The 21,340-nt window shown below is 43.0% G+C and overlaps 1 protein-coding gene across 5 annotated transcripts in view; it reads left to right on the forward strand.

Moving 5' to 3' along the window:
- The window catches only part of PHACTR4 (phosphatase and actin regulator 4), a gene marked incomplete at its 3' end in the record, with an annotated part of 99,197 nt that overhangs the window by 36,100 nt on the left and 41,757 nt on the right, over positions 1–21,340 (forward strand). For 3 of the 5 annotated variants that reach the window (XM_084609631.1, XM_084609632.1, XM_084609633.1), the window contains exon 2: positions 249–295. In XM_084609631.1, coding sequence (XP_084465757.1) covers positions 280–295 — 16 coding nt within the window. In that variant the 5' untranslated portion in view covers positions 249–279. Of the gene's footprint in view, positions 1–248; positions 296–2,434; positions 2,506–8,586; positions 8,841–21,340 lie in introns of those variants that run through there. The other 2 variants (XM_084609634.1, XM_084609630.1) reach the window with 2 other exon arrangements.

The following is a 21,340-nucleotide window of genomic DNA, read 5'->3' on the forward strand; positions in this document are numbered from 1 at the left end:
CTGGAATTAGTTCACCATGATAGGACTTATCACACTTTTATGCTAATGGGGTGGATGTCAGTGTGTTTCTGTCTTGTTCCAAAATTGCCAGATAGGGTTCCCTAACCTGGGGCTCAGTTACCTGCCTGTTGGTTAAAGACTTGGTTAGCCACTATTGATAGGGAAGCTAAAGTAGACTAAGGCTTTGGTAAAACTCAGGATTTTTCTGCTATCAACTTGCACTTACGTTTTGTTTTTTCTCTCTGCAGGAATTTTTCAGAAAACTAGCGTACCACAGGAATGGAAGAAAACGCTGGTAAGTACTCTCCTGAGTTCCCATACCGCAATTTGTTGGTCTTTTTTCCTTCAGCCCTGGTTCTCTTGCATTTTCATATCAAAATGGTACTTCCTTAATTTCTGGGTCTTGAACCATAAATGTCCAAATGGTAGGATAGAAGACAACCAGAAAGATAAGAACTAATGCTGTTTAGCACCTTTGCAGCCTTCAAAGACCAGATTCGGATCAGTTAAAATGTTGTAAATCTGGACTAACTTTATCAGAGAGAGTCTGGATCTCAAAGGTGAAAGGGATCAGAATTGATTCTGCAATCCTCAAAGCACTTTACAGGCAAGTAGCCATTACTGTTTTACAAATGGTGAAATTGAAGCTTGTCCAAAGCCACACGGCAGTTCTGTGGAAAGACCAGGCTTAGAATACAGTAGCTCCTCGTGCCATATTTATTCCCCTAGACTGTGCTGCCATGTGAAGGATGTAGGGTGAGCTGTAGCTCACGAAAGCTCATGCTCAAATAAATTGGTTAGTCTCTAAGGTGCCACAAGTACTCCTTTTCTTTTTGCGAATACAGACTAACTCGGCTGTTACTCTGAAACCTAATTTAAAAAGGTGATTTTAGAGTAATTGCCTTAGGCACTGCATGACTTGCCCTGAGGCAAACTGATCAACACGTTAGTTAAACCTAATCTGTGATGCAAACTGGATTTGGCCTCAGTTCAAGTGGTAGAGACCTGCATAGAATAAGGGCTTTAATGGCCTTTTTCTGAATGGCTAAAAATCATTGTCAATAGGCAATAGAAAAAGGCAGCCACCTGGCTAGAAACTACTTTTATTTTTTTGGCAAACATTTCATCTTCCCTTCATCAGAAGGAGTCAATCTCTCTCACCCAGCCACCAATACAAATTTGTGTGCATTTCACCTTACATCCCACTGAAGTATGGTGTTACTTCATTCCATGGCTGCCAGCTAACATCTTAAATGACGAATCACAGAAGATGAAGTCATAGCAAAGATTATCCTTGGCTTGGCACTGGATATACAATGGTCCCTTTTTAAAAAGTCTCTCTAATTAAATTACATTTAAATGCCAGCCATTTATTGGCTCACTTGTGGTTTGTATTGAGCTGTGACATAAGCGAAGTAATAAAGTTGCGTGACCACAAATCTTGCCTTTGGGCCATCCTCACAGAGACAAATTATATCACCCTTAACTAGGGAATTGAGTGGTGTTCAACAGTGGCATTATCTTAGTGCAACAATGGCAGCAGCCCTTCTTGTGAAGGCCAAGTTAGGACTTTGTGGAAAACTGATCTGCTGGACCCGAATGGCTCAGCTGGAGCGGTTACAGCCTTTTCTCTGTGCCAAAGTGAATATGCATAGAAACTATGGTCAAATTCCTGGTAACAAGTTACTGCTGTGCACTGTAATAGCCTGTAACGTGAATGCTTTTTTCATGCTATTCCCCTTTTCCTCCAAAAAAGTTGCTTTGGGCCATGTTAAACTAACTTGCAACTGACAACTTTTAAAGTAAATGACTTCAGTGCTGGTAATAGATGCTGGAGGGATGGCCATGGGGATGGAATCTTTCCGTTTATCCACAGCACAGCCCGCAGCAGTGCAAGTTTCTGTCACCACTCCAGTATGCCTCAGCTGGCACTGAAGGGACTCTTCTGCGGGTGGCTGCAATGCAGATTGGGTTATTTAATTCATCCTGAGCCTCTCTGCTGAGACTACCAGCAACCAGTTTGTGTCCATGTCACAAAAGCCATCATCTGTCCACTGGCAACTGGACTTTGACCTCAAGCTCATTTTACAGAGGCCAGCAAGCAGCCATCAGATTACAACAAATCTAGCTCACTCTTGACCTTGACTGCCCTAGTGACTTGGAGGTGGAAAGCACTAAATCTCATTACCATTTTCCTGAGCCATGTAGAATCACCCACCTCCCCCCCCCATTTGAACGCTCAGCAGTACAAGTGCGAGAATGGTTATATTTTGCACTTCTACTCAAAAGGTCAGTGGCTGTATTTTATTTCAGCCTGTTGTGACTCTGTAAACCTACTGGTTTATATAGTTAACGTTGCTGGAAACAATATGAGGTAGAATAAACAGATGGGTCTTTGATTATTATTGTTTTTTTAAATTACTTTGCTTTTAAGGAGGTTCATTCTCCAAGTGCTACTAAATTCAGGATTCCTGGGTTCTATTCCTGGCACTGACTGGAGATGAGGTAAGGCTGAGCTTTTAACTGAAGGTGCTGTGTGACTAGCTGAGCTGAGGCTGGCTCCCTTTGTTTTTTCAAAGCCTAGTGACTTGATAGATTCCTGTCCTTAACCAGTTGTATATTAACCGCCTTCACAATACTGCATGGCTGGCTTTTGTTTTGACTGTATTGGCACATGTTCAGAGTCTGCTCTGAATAGTATTGCAATGCACCCAAGTGGCCACTGGGACTGTACGATTAGTCATAATTCCTTTCAGTCACCCGGCTTCACTACCCGCGCATGGGTAGGGATGGAAGCTCCTTTTGGCTGGCTGCCGTGGTTAATCAAAAATGACAGATTTGCTGCTGCCTTCAGATTTTAATTCATGATCATCAGTGAAGGCTACTCCGAGCATCCCCTGTAGACAATTCTAGTGGAGTTTTAGTATAGCATTGAGCTCAGCTCTTCCACTCAGGTCTAGAGGGAAAGGAATATACAGGACTCCTGGTACTCTTACTAACTGGTGATGTGAAACCCACCAAAGAGGAAGAAAAATCTGCAGGGATGGAAATAACATGGTTCTGGGTAGGTGCTGAGGCACCAAGGTGACTAGTTTGGTGTTAAATCCTAGTCAGGGCATATACATGTATTCATTTTCCATGTGTCAGGGTTGGGGGAAGCTTGCTAATTTTCAGGTTTAACTCCATGAGTGAGGCAGGAGAATGGGTGCTAATCAGTGATACACAACAGCCTAAATATGCACAGGAAACGGTGGGCCAAGTCCTACTGCTTCTTTGCAAGGCCTTGAAGAGATCCCACCTACGCAAGGGATCTGTCAAGGAAAATATTGTTGGAATACTCAGCTAATTTAGTTTTTCCCTTCTCAGGTCCTTCCTGTCAGCACGTTGGGGGTGAAGTTTTGCTAGCGGCCATATTCTATTTTTAGAGTATATTTCTGCTGTTCCATTCCCAACCCACGCTACATCAGCATCCAGTCCCTCCCACTCAAAAAATAACATTGTTTCTTGGATGCTCTTAAATTAGTTGGTCTGGGATCCTGTGTGGTGTGTTTTTTGTTTTTTTTTAAATGTAGAAGTCTTTTCTAGTATTGAGATCTAGCATTTTATCTGTAGTAGTTCCATGATGTGATCTTAAGAAGCAAATAGTTTAAGCATCTTATTTTCTCTTTTCGGCAGTGGAAATCTCATCTTAAGCCCATGGCTATTTGGAAACTCTGCTGTGGTCTTGAGATGAAATAATGCGGAAACAAACTGCTAGTTCGCTTTCAATAGCAATTGAACTAACCATTTTTGAACACTCGCACAGAGTTTATTTGCTGTCTTTTTTTCATGGGGAAGTGTTTGTGGGCAGCATCATTATGTCCTTTCAGCTGCCTGTGAAAACGTTTGGTTTTCTGATGTCGGAATTTTTGCTTCCTTCTGAGACTAGGAATTTATTTGGCAATTATTGGGAGGACCTTTTTGTAGCTCTCCTGTCTTGAGAGCAGAGGATGCTGATGGAATTGCTGTGCTTGGAAGTTTTACTAGAACTCGATTAAGGATTTTATTGCTACCAGCCGTCCAGACTATAATCTTGTGTTCAGGATCGGTGAGGCATGCTAGGAAGCTGTCATGTTGTGCTGTTAGTCAAGCAGAAATGCATGCTGGGGTAGTGCAGACTCTTCTGTACCCACAAGCTTCTTCCAAGAAGTCTTCTTGCTTTCTCAGAGATGGCACTGAAGATATTGCTGAGGAAACTTCTGTTCTGTCCTATTTCATTATTCAGGATTGATTCCCTCTTCAGTTGATTCCTCTCCCTCTTCAGTTCCTGCCATGCCACTCTTTCCAATTGCTCCCATCTTTTAAGATGTGCTTGGAGCAGCCACAGTATTCGGTGTCTCTCCCTCTCCTCCTCTGTGCAAGCTAATGGGTAATTTGTTTGAGACTCCATTGTAGCTGCTGGGCTAAATGGCCACAAGTTAGGAAGCTAGTACAGTAAATATCGCCTATTGCTTTTCAGAGTTTAAACTCTCTGGGAGGCACTATAATCTGGTGAGAGGAGGAGGCTAGTAGTCAGGATACCCACATCTAGTTCCTAGTTCTGCCACTGGTTCCCTATGTGGCGTTGGGCAAGTTACTTAATTCCTCTGTCTTCACCTGCACAAATGGGGATAATTCTTGAGGTGCCTTGAGAGCCTCACATGAAAAGCAGGAAGTAAGTGGGGTATACAATTCTTCCATATGTATGGATGATGGTATTTTTAAATCCTCTGTTTAAGGTGTGTTTAGAGAAGCTATACTCTAAATACACAAACTCTGGTCCCTGCTGTTTAATAACTGTCCTATGTGCAGGGAAGCCAAGATTAAAGGAGTATGATGAGGTTTTTCAATACTTGATTGTCAGGAGGACTGTTCTTAATTACTGTTTTTTTTCCCCAGAGATTATTGAGCTGAAAGACAGGGTGGGTGCTGTAACAAAGACACTATGGTGGCCAGAATGATATGACTCCTGTTCTATCAGATGCTTCAGTCGTGTTCCAGCGGCCTCTGCCGCAGATAGCTAAAAATAACATTTACTTCAATACTCTATAGTCACCGGTTGCGAGGTGGGGTGTAGGTGTGTGGCTTTTAGCTTCCCATGGGATTTCTCACTGTTTCTTGTTTTAAACATAACCTGCCAGGCTTGATGTCTCCAAGTAAGGCAGGTGGTTGGTAGGATAGAACAGAACACTCTGGACAGGTAAAGTCTGTTATGAACAAAACAAAACTGGTTAACATAGCAAATAGAAATGTTTTCTGCCCCCACTTTAAATGGAGCTGCCAATGTTTTTCTTGCTGTTCCTTTGTGTATATGCCTTCACATAACAAAGGAAAATTCAAATGCGTTTATGAAGCCATTTGTGGTAGCAGCTGTTAAAAAATAAATAAAATAATATGAGGGCGTGCTTTATAGAATATAACACTTGACTGATAGTTTGCCAGTGTGAATCCAGCCCAGGTCCGTAGTGACTACAGGTTACTACCTGGTGACTGAGGTCTTATATGAAATGAGGTGGACATGTCAATCCAGTATTTGGTGGGGAGAGGAGTCCACAAGAACCACAGAGATAAGTAGCACTAACTGGCACCTTCTTGGGCAGAAGGTCTAAGGATTTAATTGGGCTTGTAGACGGTATTCCCCCATTTTGCTCTAGTGATGGTCACTGCAGGTTCAGGGTTAAAGCACTTTGAACAGGACATTGTGCTAGGGATATACTTGTCCTTTTGCTGCTTGTCACCTGATCTCCAGAAAAATTGAGGACCCCCATCTCCAGGGCTATCTGGCTCTTTTCACCATCCACACTTATTTCCACATGAATATATTACACTTTAAAATGGAAAGGAATGGTGGGGAGAGGGAAGCACTGTGTATTGATCTCCACCCTCTCCGTTTGCTGGGGGACTCGTATGAATGGACTGCCTCTGATTTGGAAACCAGAGGTTTCTTGAACTTGCTTTAGTGTTAGTACTGTATTAGACAGCATCCAAGTGGGGAATCCCCTTCTGATGATTAAAAGTCTAACTAGAAGTCAGCTGCCTATAGATTGATGTAAGAATAGACCTTTAATGGTGCACAGACATCTCTAGAGAAAACCTGTCTGAAAGCTTTTACGGGCTTCTGTGCAAAAGAGCTGAAGATGCACTTCTGAGTTTTAGACTAAAGCTCTGGAGAAGTCCTGCCACTGTTGTGAATGGTCTCCTGTTTTGAGCTGTAAAGCAAATTAACTGACAAGCCATCAGAATGTTAGAATACTTTAGTGGTAAGGCTTACAGCTGTTACCCACTTTCCCCACCAATCTCCTTAAGAATGGCAAGCAGCCAATGAGAAGAATATCATTGTAATCTATTCCACAATGCAAAGGATGGGTTCTCTTCCCTCCCTCTCTTCTCCCCCCCCTCCCCATCATACCACCTGCGATTCTATCATGGCGTTATGGTGCTTTGTAAATTGAGTAATGTAAACTGTGTATATGATTCAAGAGATAGTTAAGTGCCTGAGATTAAGCGTATTTTAATTTCAGTGGAAGTTTGCTAATTTACAAGCACACACAAAAAGGCAGGATTTCATCATTAGTAAAGCTTACTAAGAAATGGAAGTGATTTCATAACACCTCACAACCTTTTAACAAAATACAGTACAGAACACTTGAAAGAGTTGTCATAAATAATTAAGTTGACTACACTTGTCCAATTAACAAAGTACCGTGGGATGTATTAAGCTGGTGGCTTTTTGTTTGTGTTCTTAAATTTGCAGTGGGTATTCCAGTTCTTAGTGACATTGTTTTCGAGTGTTGGCTGTGTGCTCAGGGCAGCTAGATGAGAAACAGTAAAGGCATCACTACTTGCCACATTTGCAAATATGTCAGATCAGTTGATCTGGCAATAGAAGGAATCCCAAGTTGATGTATGGACTCTGGCTTCTTTCCTTTCCAGGTCTGTAAGTGGGAATTACAAAGTTATGTGCTGAGTCTCTAGAGACTTTGTAACTTTGCAGTACCCCATGGCCAGTGACTGATAAAGCTGTTATAGCACGTAGCCAAGTCTGCAAATAGCAGTTTGTACAGAAGGTTCTGTGTTGGGGAAAGTGCAATATAAACCTGCTAGTTTCATGATTGAGTGCCTAAGCTGTGCACGTACTGGCGCTGACCTTCAGTTTTGGTCATTGTGGGCGTCAGGAGATCTGGATTCTATTTTGAGGTCTGCCTTTTTCCTTGGGTGGCTTCCACTGCTTCCCTGTCTGGAGGGTTTAGATGGGGGAAGTTAACTAGCTGAGGCGAGTTGTCTGGGGGGAGTAAGCTCCGTTTAGATGCAGGGTAAGTGGGAGCTTTGGATAAGTGGAATTGTCTTGTATCACGTTTAAAAAAAAAAAAATCTTCCCTGATTTCCTGAAGGCTTTTTCCCCCTGTTTTGCACTATACTGTGCTTAAATTGCCCACAACAGTGGCTGAGGCTAAACTCCATGTAGACCTCGTTGTTTTCTCTTTAAGTAAACTGAATGTTGTCTCTCCTTAGAGTTATGGCCTTGGTGCTTTGTGAAGAGCATTGGTTGAACAAAGCTACATTATGGGCGCCAGCATGCTGCGGAGTTAGTGCTGATCGACAGCGAGGAACTCTGCTTGGTTTCTAACTGTGTTCTTGGTTATCGCCCTGTTGTCATCTCCTTATCACTGATTCTTGAGAGCACGTTGAAAAAGAACCCTGGTTCTGACTTCTGAAGCTGGTTTTAGCTTCCTAAATGCTTTTCAGTTTAACAAGAAACCTGCAGAAGGCACCTGGCACTCTCCTTGGAGCTGTAAAACTCTTTACTGGTCTGTAAAAGCGGCAGAGAGTCCTGTGGCACAAAAGCTTATGCTCCAATATGTCTGTTAATCTATAAGGTGCCACAGGACTCTTGGCCACTTTACAGATCCAGACTAACACGGCTACTCCTCTGATACTTTACTGGTCTGTGTGCGCCTAAAGAAGAATAATCAATGTTCATGACCCTGACAGATTTTTTTTTTTTGATTGCGGCTCAGGTTAGGGAGTACTTCTGTGACTTTTGTCTAGTTCAGGCTGCTTCTGCCTTGCTTCAGAAAGCATGTCTTCTGTAAAGTACCTTGAAAATGGGAAGTGACACACTTTTGTTGCTGGACTATAATGAAGGGTTTCTTATTAATCTCTCTAAAAAGCAATTATATACTCATTTGAGTGATTAAATTCAGCTTTATTAAATGACCTTTTGGCCTGTCTCAAGACTGAAGCTTCAGACATTGGGCTTCAAAGTCTGTTACAAAAGAGGGTCCTGGATCCTTTGTCAACTCCTATCTAGGTATTTATCTGACCGTCCTCCATAGTATCAGAGTGCCTTTGTCATGAATAGATTTCATCCTTGCAACACTCCTGTGAGATAGTGAAAATTGCAGAAAGGGAGCTGAGGTATAGGGTAGGTTAATGATTACTGAGGTTTTTACATTCTTCTCATCTCAACTTGAAGCGCTGTGATTTGTCTGTTTTAGTTGAGGACTACACAGGGCTCCCCTTAGAGGCTGTCAGTGCTGCTCTTTAGTTGATTGGGTTTGTTCATTTCTCCCCTCTCCCTGAACCTGAATGCACTATCTTAGCAGAATTTCACATTTATCCTGGAAGTTGTCCTGTGTCTTGTGTGGGTATGTCCGCACTGTAGAGAGGACCCTAGGCGATCAGCACCATGGTTAGCCTCGCTCGGTTGTAAGTGGACACGGGAAAACAAGACTCAAGTCACTGTGTCCTCACTGGTGCTGCACTCTCCAGTGTGTTGCTAGAACTTCTTGGGTCATATCTCATGGTTCTTAGTGATGCAGGTAAGGTAATCCCTTTGATTCTTTCCCAGTGAATTGTGGGAGAACTTATGTCCTTTTAGGTATGTGGGAGATTGTGGGAAGGCATTGGAGGACTATCAGCACTCAAGTGGTATAGCTTATATCCTCACTGTAAAGTGGGCTGTAAGCAGCACGTTGGCTGTAATCTATACCCCCAGCTGGTCTGGATTGAAAGTACCACCGTGTTTGGGTGAGAGGGTTTTAAGTGTGAATGAGAGCTGGGATAGGGGCAACAGCCAAGTAAGAGCCTGAGTTTTAGCTCTGCAGTGGAGACAAGCCCTGTGTCACAATGAAGAGCACTGTTCGGTAAGTTTGGGATTGTGAAACTTTCTTGGGAGCACTTGCTGGTGGTTGGTCCATGCAAAGTGAGCCAGTTCCATGGGGCTGGCTTTGATGCTTCAGGCAGCATAGCTGCCTCTCTGAGGAGATGCTACTGTGTCTGGAAGAAAACTGGAGCTACTCTGTGATCAGCACAGCCGCATCCTTCTTCCTACCCTTCTCTTTGTTACTGCCTCTTGTTTGTTCTGGATTGTTACCTTTAGACTGCTAGGTCTCTAGCTGTACTGTAAAGCATTAATGCACATTCATAATGCTAGATGAATAGTAAACAATGTCCCAGAGGAGCAGGACACCAGATATCAAGTGCAAGGGGGTAGTGGGAGGACAAATAGAAACCTGGACAGCGTATCCCAGGGGAGAAGGGAACCCAGCAGCTGGGCTGCATGTGGAGGAAAGAGGACAAGTTGGGAGGAAAGGAAAAAGGGACCAGCAACAGGCATTATTTGACATATCTGCTTTTCCATGGCTCTCCTCACAATAATAGCAAAACATCTGAAGCATTACTGAATGGATTCTTGCAGTACCCTGGGAGGTAAATCATTACCGCTATCCTCACCTTGTAGAGGAGAAACTGAGGCACGGAGCTTAAGTGACTTGCCCAGGGGAGTCTGGCAGAGCTAAGAACAGAATTCAGATGTCCTGAGTCCTAGGCCAGTGCCTTAATCCCAAGACCTCCCCCATCATCTCCGGGGAAGGGTGAAGTACAAGGCGGAGGCAGAAATGAACTGAAGAGCAAAAGGAGACTGATCAGTCCTTTCTGAAATAGCTGTTCCCAAACTTTGCCTGCGTGACTTCATTTTCAGACTTACTGATCCCCTCAGCCCCCTTATTCTATCACTAGACTCGCTGCTGGAGTCTGAGCTGCAGGTGGTGCTGTGCGAGCCCGAACAGGAATATGTGCCCGACAAAACAGCACGCTCCATGTGTCATGACCTTGCGTGCCTTGTGTGCCAGGTTGCACGTACAGAGGATGCCATATTATAGAGCAGGTCCTGACATGTTTGTAGTTGGTTTGTATCTTCAGTCACGTTCACGACCCCATCTGTTGATGCCGTGGTCACACTTGGGGTCACAGCCCATAGTCTGGGAACCGCTGAGTTAAACACTTACCTCATTCACAAATACTCTTTTCTACCTAAGCGATACTGCCACGTGGTGGTCGTCGTGAATGGGAGAGGAAGTGGCTAACTGGACTCAAGATGTAATCTACACTATGAAAGAGTTTAAGAATCCTTGTTACTGGTCACCTAGCCGTCCCCTTAATACTTACAGCGCAGAACTGTTAAGTGTGACACAATATGATCTAGTTTATTTGAGCATCTTGTGCTGCCTGTTTGCTTTCCTTTCATTCTTGTAATGTAGTGTTCGTACATGACTTGGCTCTGATGTGTGTGTAATGATATCTGTGCAGTTAGAGCAAATGCAACATCCATTCAGTGGTTGTCTCTGCAGATATGCTCAAGGCTAACTTGCTCTGTGTACAGAAACGTTCTGTTGTGTACTTGAGTGCATTTTATAGCCTGGTAGCTGTGCAGTTGGACCACTAGAGGGCAGACATTACTTAGTTTGCAGTTTGTAGGCTGTAGAAATGGAATGGGTACATTTAATTGGGGGGCAAACAATGGTTTCTTGTCTGATTCTTTTCTTCTGAGCTTTCCAGTTGTAATGAAAGGTTTTACTTTTACCCTTAGTGGCTTGTCAGTGAGTCAGACTCTTTGCTTTGTAAAATGAGGTGCTGCTGAATGAGGTGAAGGTTTGCCTAATATCTGCTTCCTAAATCTGTTTTTCTGATTTTGTTCCTTTTCATGAGAAGTAAAGTCACGGACAGTCTCCATTCAGAATCTGTTTACCAAAAGACTATAGCAATTCCTGCAAAACCAGGGATTTAGTATAGAAAAGCTGGTAACTTTGGCCCCAGTCCTGGAATTTGATCCATGCAGGCAGACCCTGACCCTACATAGCATCCACTGATTTCACTGGGATGAAGAATTGGTGCAAAGGTTTCCCTGTATGGATCAGACTACAAGATCAGGGCCTTCACTTGTAGATCTGCCTGTTTGCATCTTCCATGAACAAGTAGTTTAGCTAAAACTGGAACATGATTTTAAAAAATAAATCCAAAACAACAAAACCTGCAGTCAAGTTGTAGCCAAATGATGGTGGCAATGGATGCTGAATTTTACCGGCTGTAAGCCAGTTTTAAATCTTGAGTCTGGCTTGAAAGCGGGTTATAATTGCTTGAGGATAGGGACGAAAGAGTACAAGAGGCATAATCCATGTTGTGCTCCACAACAAAAGCCTTCTCCCCCTGCACTTTGAAATGTGGAATTTAATAATTTCTGCGCATTCTGAATAGGAATCTTACAGAAAAAAACAAGGCTCAGTCCTTTATATTTCCACTGTGGTTACCCCCTCTGACTAGGAAACAGCCCAATGCACTGTTTGCTTTGTTTGTTTGTTTTTCCCTCTCCTCCTATGGCGTGGCTGCAATAAGGGATTAATTTACAAGGCTCGCCTTCCAGTGAGTCATCAACTGGCAAGGAGAATGGGTTTGGAAGGTTAGGGAGTGATCCCCATTAGATGAGTTTCTGGTAAACTGCTTCACAAAGGGGCAGGTTACCTTCTATGGTGGAAGTTGGGATGTGTTTATTATTTTCTCTGACAGATCCTCCAGTTTGATAAATGTTTTAATAGCAGCAATAAACATTACCTTGCGTGTTTATTTCAAGGTGTTCATATAAAAGTGAAAGAGACTTCCTCCATGCCGGCTGCCTTAGGAGTGGCTTAAAGGAAGAGTAAATACAGTCCGTGCTGTCCTTTTTTTTGGCTGCTTGTTGAACAAGACAGTGGGATCAGAACTGAGAGCTTTTCTGCTGTCCAATGCTGCATCGGTGCAGCTGCGCTGCTGTCGCACTTTAGGGAAGACGCTACTTCACCGACAGGAAAGTTCCTCCCATCTGCATAGTTAGGTACCCTCTCACCGAGGTGGATTATGTTGACAGGGCGGTCCAATGGAAACCTCAGCCAGTGCAGTGTCTGCTCTTCAGACATGTCAATAACAAGGGCTCATTCCACCGTGCGTTTCTAAGAATTTGAAAGTGCAAGAAGATAAACCTTACTTTGTGGGCATTAGAAGCATGGAAATGAGTCCTGTGTGTGCTGTTCCATTTTCTTTGTGCTAGGGCAGCATGCTTCCTGGCATTCACTGTTTTTCTTTCCAGATGCATTAATTAATACACAAAACAAGGCTGGTGGAATCCTGGAAGTTACAGATGGATAAGGCCCAATTAGATCAGCTACTACTGTGGCTGCAAATGTGGGATTGTTCCTTACAGAACATTTAGTGGGTTGTCCAATTTAGCTTTTAAATTCCAAGTATGGGGTGGGTTCAACTCCCCTTGAGAGTCTGCTTCAGGGATGTCAGGAAGCTTTTCTTGATTTTCAGGTTCTGAGAATAAATTTGAATTCCAGGGGGCTTCTTCAGATTTGCAAAGTTTGTCCTTTTAATCCTTCAGAAACTGTATAGCTATGGGAGGTTAACGGCTAACTTTGCTTGTGGCAAGCCTTTTTCCCCTTCTGGCGTGAATCCATAAAGACCCACTGAAGCCACAATTATTGACATTCAGTGAACCCCATAACTGCATTCCTCTGGAAACTGTGTAAAAATCAATTTGAAGACATAATTTTTGCCAGTTTTCTCTCTCCTTCTGTCCATACCATGGTACCAAATACAAAATGAAGAAACTCACTAAAATCAAACCCATAATGGGCTCTACTTTCCACCACTTTTAATGATCTATTTAGGATGTTTTAAAATTATATGGACCTAATCCTCCATTGCCCTGCACCTGTGCAGGCCCTTACACCAGTGCAGAATGCATGATATACTCTCTGCACTTATCTAAATGGCTGCGCGAGGTGCTGGGTGGAAAAATCACGGCATAGGAAGTGATTGTTCTTCCCTTCTTACTGAGGGAATGCTAAAGTATGGGGGGAATTTAGACTCCCATTAGTGCTAATTAAGCAAGTAGATACTCAGTTCCTTGGTGCAGGTACACAGACACTGTACTGGGTTGAAGTACCAGTGCATTGCAGGGAGCTGGTAATATTTTGATTTGGGGAGGAAAGGAAAAATATCTCTCTGAATTTAATTAAGTTGAAAATGCTGATACTAATGAATTACACAAGCTTCATGTTGGGTGGGGGGAATCCCCCACTGAATCAATGACCTGAGGACTTTGGGAGTGAAATTCTGCAATTAGCAGGATCAAATGATGCTGAACATGAAGTTAATCTCATTATCTCTCTGAAATATTGAGCAAACTGCTTGTGCCCTCTGTAATAGGATTGTTCCACTGAGTCTGGTGTGTGCGCTGTCTCTCCATTTGTATTTTCTTATCTCTAACATCCCCACCCCTGGCCTGGAATCAAGTTTGACTAATCCTCACAGAGGCTTATTCTCCCAATGGGTTGTATAGCATAGTTCTTCACTGATTTTTGAGTTGAGAAAATGTATCTGTTGGGAATGGACATGCTGCTGTCAGGAACATGGAAGACCCAAGGAGCTATGTTATGTTCACAACATGCAAACCAAAATTAGATAAATACTCTTTCTGGAAGACTGTAATGTAACATGACTTTATTTCTTAAAATCCAGAGCCCTAACATACCAGAACCGAAAACAGACTCCCTAAGGCACAGAGGCATAATTCTTCCCACCTTGCTCTATGCTGGCTCTTGCAGACTGGAAGACTGAAGACTCAGACCATAGGCTTCCTTACAGAGCCACCTAACCTGAAAGCAGCACCATTAAATTCCTTACCCTTAAAGTGAGAGCTCGAAATTTTAACACAGCTTTACAATATTCCACAAACTCAAATTGCAGTTCTACTCTAATGAACGACTAAAAATGCCCCCTTCTTATTCAGCATCCTCCCTGTGTGTTTTCACTTATTTCTTTTGGCACTAGTTACATAAATACATAGAATCATAGAATATCAGGGTAGGAAGGGACCTCAGGAGGTCATCTAGTCCAACCCCCTGCTCAAAAGCAGGACCCATCCCCAATTAAATCATCCCAGCCAGGGCTTTGTCAAGCATGACCTTAAAAACTTCTAAGGAAGGAGATTCCACCACCTCCCTAGGCAACGCATTCCAGTGTTTCACCACCCTCCTAGTGAAAAAGTTTTTCCTAATATCCAACCTAAACCTCCCCCACTGCAACTTGAGACCATTACTCCTTGTCCTGTCCTCTTCTACCACTGAGAATAGTCTAGAACCATCCTCCCTGGAACTACCTCTCAGGTAGTTGAAAGCAGCTATCAAATCCCCCCTCATTCTTCTCTTCTGCAGACTAAACAATCCCAGTTCCCTCAGCCTCTCCTCATAACTCATGTGTTCCAGACCCCTAATCATTTTTGTTGCCCTTAGCTTGACTCTCTCCAATTTATCCACATCCTTCTTGTAGTGTGGGGCCCAAAACTGGACACATGAGGCCTCCAGATGAGGCCTCACCAATGTCGAATAGAGGGGGACGATCACGTCCCTCGATCTGCTCGCTATGCCCCTACTTATACGTCCCAAAATGCCATTGGCCTTCTTGGCAACAAGGGCACACTGCTGGCTCATATCCAGCTTCTCGTCCACTGTCACCCCTAGGTCCTTTTCCGCAGAACTGCTGCCTAGCCATTCGGTCCCTAGTCTGTAGCTGTACATTGGGTTCTTCTGTCCTAAATGCAGGACCCTGCACTTCTCCTTATTGAACCTCATCAGATTTCTTTTGGCCCAATCCTCCAATTTGTCTACGTCCCTCTGTATCCTATCCCTGCCCTCCAGCGTATCTACCACTCCTCCCAGTTTAGTATCATCCGCAAACTTGCTGAGGGTGCAATCCACACCATCCTCCAGATCATTTATGAAGATATTGAACAAAACCGGCCCCGGGACCGACCCTTGGGACACTCCACTTGACTCCACATAACTTATAATTATTTAATGGCGTTCTAGATTCATGGCCAAGTTATGCCCTCCATTAGGACAACCCCAACTGAGTTCTGGTTCTGTTCTTAGTTACAAAGATGTAACCGTAGACGGAACTTGGTCAGCAAAATATCTTACAGGCAATGAAGAAGCAGGATCCAGAACGAACCAGACCCTAGATTGTTTTTTCTCACTTCCAAAGTCATTTTTGCTCTTCTAAACTGAGCTGGTTCTCTTGTGATGCAATAAAATGGAACCCCCCTGTGCATGGCTGTTTTTTAGTGACGTTACAGTAGAATGGCACTGTCACGCTGTCTGCAGTGGCTAATGACTGTGAGGACCTCCTTCAGGGCAGACACCCCAAACTGGTGGTGTGTTCTAGAATTAGATTTCACCAAGCCAGTGACAAATGTGAACTCCTGGATCACTATACCAGTCTTACCATGGAGTCACAGACTGTCCCCCCTAGACCCTCCAGACTGTCTTGCTACCCAGACAAACTAGACTTTGTGATAAAAGGTCATTTATACCAAAATCACATCACATTTATGTTGCTTCCAGTTCCAAGAGACCAGTCACTTGCCTCAGATCAATTAATACTCTAGATCTTATATCAAAGATGCTGTAGCCACTTCTATAGTAAACTAACTAAAGGTTCATTAGCTAAGAAAAGGAAATGAGTTATTGAGAGATTAAAGTAGGTAAAATATATGTACAGGTGAGTCACCGTTTGTAATTCCAAATGATGGCAGTGATGTAGTTAGCTACCGGTTTCCCAAAAGTCTTTTCAGGGTTCCCAGATTCGATGGGGATCTCCCCTTTGCATCTGGGACACTTCCCTGTAAGAGTCCAAACAGTTCAGAGATGCAGGATCTTTTCTTGAATCCATCTTTCTAGCTTCTTCTCACAGAAAACAAGCTGACAGTGTCACAACCCACATGGGCTTTTCCTTTGAGAGGGAGTGAGGAATGCATTTTGAGTCTTTGATCTCTGATCATCACACGCAGTGACCATTTGCTTTGAAATTAGCTCTTTTCTGTTACAGTTCTTTATTTGCTTTCCACAAGTCGTCTTTATTGTTTGATGGGTTATTTAGTTACAGGGGTATACAAAATATAAATGTTTGCTACTACATTATAATGCAGTATACTACATTATTATAATACAGGTAAGTGAAAACAATGCAAATAACATCCTGCTAGTTTTCATGAAGGGTAAACACCAAATACACTCTTATACACTTAACAATGACTTTGATCTATACTAATACACAGATGAATTGGCCTGGGGCTCTGGCATGAGCTGGCACCTGGTCTGCCAGGATCACAGGCACTTTACATGAGTACCCAGTAAGTGAGCAGATGTTTCGTATAGCAGCCAAAAATATCCCCAAATGCAGGAAAGTCCCTATAAAGGGCTGCTTGCTTTTAGTGCCAAGTTTTGATTTTACAATAGAGATTTTATAAACATTTCAATGAAAATGATTTTTTGTTTAAAGTACAGCTACATTGCCATAGCAAACAAATTACCTTAAGAGTAAGCCTGTTACTTTGACTGTGCCAAGGTTGTATTCCTCTATCAGTGTATCGTGGATCTCCAATACAGAAATTCCTTGGGGGGTGGCAGAGCTAGGAGCATAGTGTTGCTTTGTACAATATATATTAGCATGGAACATCTTGACCTCTTCCTGTCCCCTGTCGCCAAGCAAGTCCATTGTGGACCTATCTGAACATGGGTAACCTATCTGCAGTACAGTAGAATGTATTTCATATGAAAGTGCCATGCAAAGCTCCCCAGGAGATTAATCTCTACATGCAAATGATCTCTGTGTGAGTTGCTGCATCACACAGACATGTAACGGCAAAGTGTGAAATCTACAAAGGGTGCCTTGGGCAGAGGCAAGGGTATTCAAACACTAGTGCTCTGGCCAGTCCAGTGTCTTAGAATATGTTCAGAGCAGCAGGACTAGCATTGCAGTTTCTGTGCTTCAAAGCTTTTCTTCCATTGGCTGGCAGGATCTGTGAGCAGCCCTGAAATTGTCCTCAGTTTCATATGCAAGGTCTGCTAAGTGCACTCTCTTCAGGAGTGACTCTTGATTGTGACTGTCAAGGTTCCTCCCCACTCTGAACTCTAGGGTACAGATGTGGGGACCTGCATGAAAAACCTCCTAAGCTTATCTTTACCAGCTTAGGTCAAAACTTCCCCAAGGTACAAAATATTCCACCCTTTGTCCTTGGATTGGCCGCTACCACCACCAAACAAATACTGGTTACTGGGGAAGAGCAGTTTGGAAACGTCTTTCCCCCCAAAATACTTCCCAAAACCTTGTACCCCACTTCCTGGACAAGGTTTAGTAAAAAGCCTCACCAATTTGCCTAGGTGACTACGGACCCAGACCCTTGGATCTTAAGAACAATGAACAATCCTCCCAACACTTGCACCCCGCTTTCCTGGGAAATGTTAGATAAAAAGCCTCACCAATTTGCATAGGTGACCACAGACCCAAACCCTTGGATCTGAGAACAATGAAAAAGCATTCAGTTTTCTTACAAGAAGACTTTTAATAAAAATAGAAGTAAATAGAAATAAAGAAATCACCTCTGTAAAATCAGGATGGTAGATATCCTACAGGGTAATTAGATTCAAAACATAGAGAATCCCTCTAGGCAAAACCTTAAGTTACAAAAAAGATACACAGACAGAAATAGTTATTCTATTCAGCACAATTCTTTTCTCAGCCATTTAAAGAAATCATAATCTAACACGTACCTAGCTAGATTACTTACTAAAAGTTCTAAGACTCCATTCCTGGTCTATCCCCGGCAGAAACCAGCATATAGACAGACACACAGACCCTTTGTTTCTCTCTCTCCTCCCAGCTTTTGAAAGTATCTTGTCTCCTCATTGGTCATTTTGGTCAGGTGCCAGCGAGGTTACCTTTAGCTTCTTAACCCTTTACAGGTGAGAGGAGCTTTCCCCTGGCCAGGAGGGATTTCAAAGGGATTTACCCTTCCCTTTATATTTATGACAGTGACTGAAAGGATTGCACTATTCTCATGAATGCTTTTTGGCTAATATTTTGGTCTGATGCCATTGGCACCCAATATTGTGGTGGTTGGTACTAGATTCCACTGTGAGGGGGCAAGGAAAGGCTTATGTGGAATGAAGGGGAGGATACTGGACCTTACTGGGAAAACCTATATAGTGACATCTGGAGGATGGGCAACTTTGTAGCCAGCTGTTAATTTCGCAGTGATATAATCAGTCAGATCTCCTTTGATCTCAGTCAGTGTTATCTCATCTCTTGACTGTTTCCTTGAATTATGTAGAATGGCCTTGACAGTGTAAACAATTGCCATTGCATTGTCTCAGAAGCTATATGAGTCAAACACAGTGCATAAGCAGTTCTGGATATGGAAGCCAGGCCTGCATCATATTTGGCATTTATTGCATTCTTCCATCTCAAAGGTGCTTGACAAACATTGATCCTCCTCACTCTGTGAGATAGGTATGCAGTAGCTCCATTTTCTCCAGGGGGTAACCTTAGGCTAAGTGGCTTGTCAAAGGATATAGAAGATTTGGTGTCGGATGGTGTTGGACTCAGCAGCTCCTGACTTCCACTGCTGTGTGCGGGCCACTGAACACTGCCTCTGTCAATTTAAAATGCATGGGGAAGTTCTGAACCCAAGCCAGGAAATTATTGCAATAGTAGTATTCGTTATCCTTGACAGTTGTCATTTATCAGAATTCAGCCCACTCTGAAACCCATTGACATAGCACTGTCTACATGCGGGGTTAGGCTGGGATAGCTGCGTTGCTCAGGGGGGTGGATTTTTCAGCGATGTAGTTATACTGATATAGGACAGTAGTGTAGACCTGGCCTAAGGCTCCCACTGTTCCTGCCAGCAGTAGGAAATTGTAAGAGAAGTCTATTGTGGACAGAGGCACCCAACTTACATATGCTTTTCACTCTTTTAGGTCTGTTTGGAAATTCCAACCCAAGGGGATATAGAAAGTGGGGATATCAGAAGATGTGAGATTAAGCAGCACTTTAATCAAGTTTTAGTGAGGCATTTGGCGGCATGCTTATCCCTCGCTGCTACTAGGCAGGAGTGACTTGGTGGCTGTGCAGCAGTGTTCTCAGTGAGGGTCCGTCATGCTCTTACTAATCACTCTGACGTTTGCATGTGTGGTGCTCTGGACACTCACCATCCAAGTTAGTCCTTTAATAGTTTTATAAACTGTATTAATTTGAGTGGCTAGATCATCTCCTCAAGTGTTATCTAGTTCCTCAGGTAAATATAGAGTGGGACCTGTATTAACTTGAACCACACACAGTTGATAAACTGGAATGGTTCCTTTTGGAGCCGTGTCTCTATTAGTCAAATATTTATTCATGAATTGTTTCTGAAGGCATATTTGTGCAATAGACAGGGAGATCAAACCTGTAATTATGTGCTAGCTTCATGCTGATGGAGATTCCTAGTAAAACAGAAATCACTTACAGAAGGAAGCTTTTAAACATTGTGTTTGTGTGTGGATCTAAAATACTATGCAGTAGTTGCAAAATTTCAATGTTTAGAGGCATTTTGAGTTACCTAGGTGAAAAAGTATCTTCCTCCCTGAATTTCTGACTCTTACAAGTGATGGAGTTTAGCCAAGTCTATTTGCAGTTCCTTTTAAGAGTGAAACAGTGGTGGGGAATGTTGGTTTCTCTTCCAAATGTGTGTGCCCCAAATGATCAGAAGCAGACACTGTTTGTGCCTAACTTGTCTTGCATTTTAACAAGGGGTTCCTAGTCTAGTCAATTAAAATTGAACAGATGCCCTGTGGAAGTTGGTTGTACCCCAAAAGGTTAAACTAAAGCACTTTTATCCATTTCCCTAGTCAGAGCCAAGTATGTGAAGGATGGTAAGATTCCCTTGCATTGTCTGGTTCTATTTCTCCATATTTTATTAACTTGCAAAGAGTGTAATTTCAGTATATCAAATTCTGGGCAACTTTAGAAATGAGGGATAGTGGAGCTTCCTTCTCTGAGGTATACATATAACAAAGGCACTTAATGTTAGAGTAAATGCTGTAATGTTTCATGGAGTGACCCTTTCTAGGGCGCGGCAACAAAAGGGGAACTTAGTTGCTGAGACTTTGTGGGAACTTTAAAAAGGAAATAAAATTTTAGAGTGTGTAGAAAGCTCTTCCCACCACTCTTCTCTCTGTTACCATAGGCAGTGTGGGGATGCATTCAACTCAAGCTGGTAGTTTGCCACCTTGATGCGCCAGACTAAAGTTAGTTTGGATGGTGTCTTAAGTACTTCAGAATGATGTGCAAGAGCAGGCTTGTTAGCTGTTGGGCCACAAGCTGTATTTATGCTGACTAACTTCTAGGGTTAAAGCTACATCTTTACTATGTTTAGAAGTTTACAAAGGATTGTAGCCATAAACATTACTAGTAATAATTAGCTTTTATAACTTCTGCATATCTAGTGCCTGGCCACACTAGTCCCTTTACTATCCAAAAGGTTGCAAGGAAGGTCATGCAGCTTTGCTAAAGGAGTCCTTTTTTAGTTTTGCTATTTTTTCGGCATTTGACTCTTAAGCTCTCAGGACAGGACTCACATACTTTGTGCTCAGTAAAGTGCCTACCATAAATTGGTGATCCAACCCTATCTGGTTACCATGTTCACAGTATTTTGCAGCAATTATTCCTGTATTTTGCCAGCTGAGTGTTGGTATATGAATATATTTTGGTCTTAAAAGGAAAGAGAATGTATTTTAGATACATGCTACAACTGTTTCTCATACTATTCCCCTTCATCCAGTGGTTTGCATTAGGAGGAACTAGATGACCTCCTGGTTTCATAGAATCATAGAATCTCAGGGTTGGAAGGGACCTCAGGAGGTCATCTGGTCCAGCCCTCCCTGCTCAAAGCAGGACCAATCCCCAATTTTTGCCCTTGATTTTTGCCCCCTAAATGGCCCCCTCAAGGATTGAACTCACAGCCCTGGGTTTAGTAGGCCCATGCTCAAACCACTGAGCTATCCCTTGCCCAACGTTTCACTCTGCATATCCTGCTTCTGACCGCTCTTGCTCTTTGAGAGCGGAGATGGTGGTTTTAAATGAGTAAAGCGGGGGGGGGGGGGTTAAAGTTGTGTGTAATGGAAAA

This window comes from Lepidochelys olivacea (genome assembly GCF_965140295.1).
Source record: "Lepidochelys olivacea isolate rLepOli2 genome assembly, chromosome: 19".
NCBI lineage: Eukaryota > Metazoa > Chordata > Testudines > Cheloniidae > Lepidochelys > Lepidochelys olivacea.